Source organism: Arvicola amphibius, chromosome 11 (assembly GCF_903992535.2).
Source record: "Arvicola amphibius chromosome 11, mArvAmp1.2, whole genome shotgun sequence".
Taxonomy (NCBI): domain Eukaryota; kingdom Metazoa; phylum Chordata; class Mammalia; order Rodentia; family Cricetidae; genus Arvicola; species Arvicola amphibius.
This window is the reverse complement of record NC_052057.2, coordinates 51467042-51470676: the sequence shown is the minus strand read 5'-3', so window position 1 is coordinate 51470676 and position 3635 is coordinate 51467042. Positions and strand designations below refer to the sequence as shown.

General features: G+C 42.3%; 1 protein-coding gene across 1 annotated transcript; it reads left to right on the top strand.

The window, feature by feature from the left end:
• Positions 1 to 731: 731 nt before the first annotated feature.
• Positions 732 to 1169, top strand: LOC119826817 (40S ribosomal protein S15-like). Its single transcript, XM_038348307.1, has one exon. The coding sequence runs from the start codon at positions 732 to 734 to the stop codon at positions 1167 to 1169; it is 438 nt and encodes a 145-aa protein (XP_038204235.1).
• Positions 1170 to 3635: the final 2466 nt, after the last annotated feature.

Genomic DNA, 3635 nt, shown 5'->3' with positions numbered 1-3635 from the left:
AGGCCCTTTAGCATAATTCTACAGCAAAATTATACAACTTAACTTTCATTTCTTTCAGAATATACGGAAAATTTTGACTGCCACATATTACCCTCCATACCTTTCATTATAAAGCCTTTCCTTTGCTCTTCTTTCTTTCCTTGTTTCTTTCTTTGTCTCTTTCCTTCTTTCTTTGTTTCTTTCTCTTTTCTTTCTTTCTTTCTTTCTTTCTTTCTTTCTTTCTTTCTTTCTCCTTTCCTTTTCCTTTCTTATTTCCTGAGATAGAACAAATATGAACTAATTTCTTCTAAACCTGCAGTTGTTCAATAACGTTTCATTTACTTGTTGTTCATGATTTATGTCCAGTATCATTTCCGGCAAGCATTGATCACTCCCACCCCAAGACCCCCTGACTATCTTTTGGAAGTAAAATTTCCTCTTAGGGAACATATCTCATTTTTCCTGAAAGTCAATAGTCTCTTTCCATTTTTGGTTTGTGCAAGTCCCTTCCATCCTAGATAATTATCTCATTCATAGCACACGAGAACACTCGTAGAACACTTGAGAGCTCTGATGGATAAGAGCATTAGATGTTTAGTTATAGAACTATTTTTAGACTGTACTTATAAAATAGGCCCTTGGTAACAAGGAAAACAATGTAGTGAAGAAATGATAACCAGTACATTGAGTACTATATAAATAAAAATGACCACTAAAGATTTTACTTTTAGCTTTTCTGAGTCGCCGCCAAGATGGCCGAGGTGGAGTGGAAGAAGAAGCGGACCTTCCGCAAGTTTACCTACCACGGCGTGTACCTGGACCAGCTGCTGGACATGTCCTATGAGCAGCTTATGCAGCTCTACAGCTCCTGCCAGAGGCGACGCCTCAACCGCGGCCTGCGGCGGAAGCAGCACTTGCTGCTCAAGCGCCTGAGAAAGGCCAAGAAGGAGGCGTGGCCCATGGAGAAGCCCGAGGTGGTGAAGACACACCTGTGGGACATGATCATACTGCCTGAGATGGTGAGCAGCATGGTGGGCGTGTACAACGGCAAGACCTTCAACCAGGTGGAGATCAAGCCAGAGATGATTGGCCTCTACCTGGGCGAGTTCTCCATCACCTACAAGCCAGTGAAGCATGGCCGGCATGGCATCGGTGCCACCTACTCCTCCCGCTTCATCCCCCTTAAGTAGGTATGGCCAATAAAGACTCTTGTTCAGAAAAAAAAAATTAAAAATTTTACCTTAAAAAGCATATTATTTATTTATTTATTTATTTATTAGCTTTTAAATGGTACACACTTTATTTTTGAGACATCCATCTGTTGTGTAATACAATTTTGAGACCACCTTAGGAAGCAGACTCTTCTCCAAGCTACTCAGAGATTATATATATATATATATATATATATATATATATATATATAACTTTTAAATGCATTTTGCATACCAACCATGGTTTTCCTTCCATGCTCTCTTTGTGTTCTCTCTCCCCAACTCTACCTCCTCCTCTGTCTCCACTCAGCGGGGGTAAGGCCTTCCATGTGAATCAATGAAACATGGCTTATCAAGTGGAGGCAGGACCTTCTTACTGTGTCAAGTCTGAACAAGGCATCCCATCACAGGGAATAGATTCCAGAGAGCCAGCTCATGCATCATGGACAGGTCCTGGTCGGAGTACTGGGAACCCCAGAAGCAGACCAAGGTACACAACTGTCACACAGATGTGGAGTTCCTAAGTCATCAATTCAGGCTACCTAGCTGTCAGAGATCGTGAGCATCACAGGTTCATATCATCTGTCTCTTTGGTGCGGTTTTCCTTGTCATGATTTTGACCCCCCCCCCTTGTTCATATGGTCCCTGCAGCCTCTCTTCAACCAGACATCTGGAGCTCAGTCCAGTGCTCGGCTGTGGATCTCTACAACTGCTCCCATCAAGTTCTGCACAAAGGCTCCATGATGACAATCTGGACAGGTACTGATCTGATTATAGGGAAATGCCAGTTCAGGCACCCTCTCCACTATTGCTAAGAGTCTGAGCTGCAGTCACCCCTTGTAGATTACTTGATGTTTCACTGGCACCAGATTACTCCCTAACCCCATAACATCCCGCTCTGTCAGGATATCTCTTTCATTGCTCACTTTTCCTTCCCACCCCCAACTCAATAATCCTGATCAAATTCCTCCCCTCTAATCCCACCCAATCCCAGTTTATCCAGGAAATTTCATCTATTTCTTCTTCCCAGATAGACCCATGCATCCCTCATAGGGTCCTCCTTGTTACCTAACTTCTTTGGGGCTGAAGATTGTAGCCTGGTTATCCCTTTCTTTACAGCTAATATCCACTTATGTGTGAGTACATACTATGTCTTTCTGAGTCTGGGTTACTTCATTCAGGATGATTTTTTTCTAGTTCCATCCATTTGCCTGCATATTTCATGATTTCATTGTTTTCTTTTCCCACTGAGTAGTACTTCATTGTGTAGATTCATCACATGGCACCTATGTTGTTTCCAGGTTCTGGCTATTATGAATAATGTTGCACACAGTTGAGCAAGTGTTCTTGTTGTATGGTTGAACATCCTTTGGGCGTGTACCATGAAGTAGGTGGATTTTAGTGGCATTTCATTTGTATTTTAAAAAATGAAGCTTAAGCCGGGCGGTGGTGGCGCACGCCTTTAATCCCAGCACTCGGGAGGCAGAGGCAGGCGGATCTCTGTGAGTTCGAGACCAGCCTGGTCTACAAGAGCTAGCTCCAGGACAGGCTCTAAAGCTGCAGAGAAACCCTGTCTCGAAAAACCAAAAAATAAATAAATAAATAAATAAAATAAAAAATGAAGCTTAGCCGGGCGGTGGTGGCGCACGCCTTTAATCCCAGCACTCGGGAGGCAGAGGCAGGCGGATCTCTGTGAGTTCGAGACCAGCCTGGTCTACAAGAGCTAGTTCCAGGACAGGCTCCAAAGCCACAGAGAAACCCTGTCTCGAAAAACCAAAAAAAAAAAAAAAAAAAAAAAATGAAGCTTGCCTGAAGCTCAAAGAGTAAAACATTCATACTAGTCAGCCGTACAAGCCAGACAGTGGTGGGCACACACCTTTAATCCCAGTAGCCACACTAGCTTGCCATAGAAAGCAGGGAGTAGTGCTGCATACATTTAATTCAAGAACTAGAGAGGATTATAGATGGGAGGATACAGCTTGTAATCATTGTGAGGGTTCCTGAAGGCAGGATCACCATTTTACTGAGGTCAAGGTAAGAGTCAGTGGCTGGTTGCTTTGCTTTGCTTGTCTTCAGGTTGAACCCCAATATCTGTCTCTGGGTTTTTATTAATTGTGCATCAATGAATTCCCAATTTTCTGAGAAATCATCATATTGATTTTCAAGGTGGTTTTACCAGTTTGTACTCCCACCAGCAAGAGTGTTCTACTTATTTTACATCCTTTCCAAAATAGGCTTCATTGGCATTTTTGATCTTAGGCATTCTGACAGATGTAATATGGTATCTCAGTCATTTTGATTTGCATTTCCCAAAGAGGTAAGGATGCTGAACACTTCTTTAAGTGTATCTTGGCCATTTGAGATTCTTCTTTTGAGATTTCTTTGTTTAAATCTGTACCGACATCTTCTTAAATTTCTTTCTTAAAAGTCTTAAAATTCTTACCA

Bases quoted from the DNA above. Each gene is read 5' to 3' on its own strand.
- LOC119826817 (XM_038348307.1), top strand. From the start codon at position 732: ATGGCCGAGGTGGAGTGGAAGAAGAAGCGGACCTTCCGCAAGTTTACC.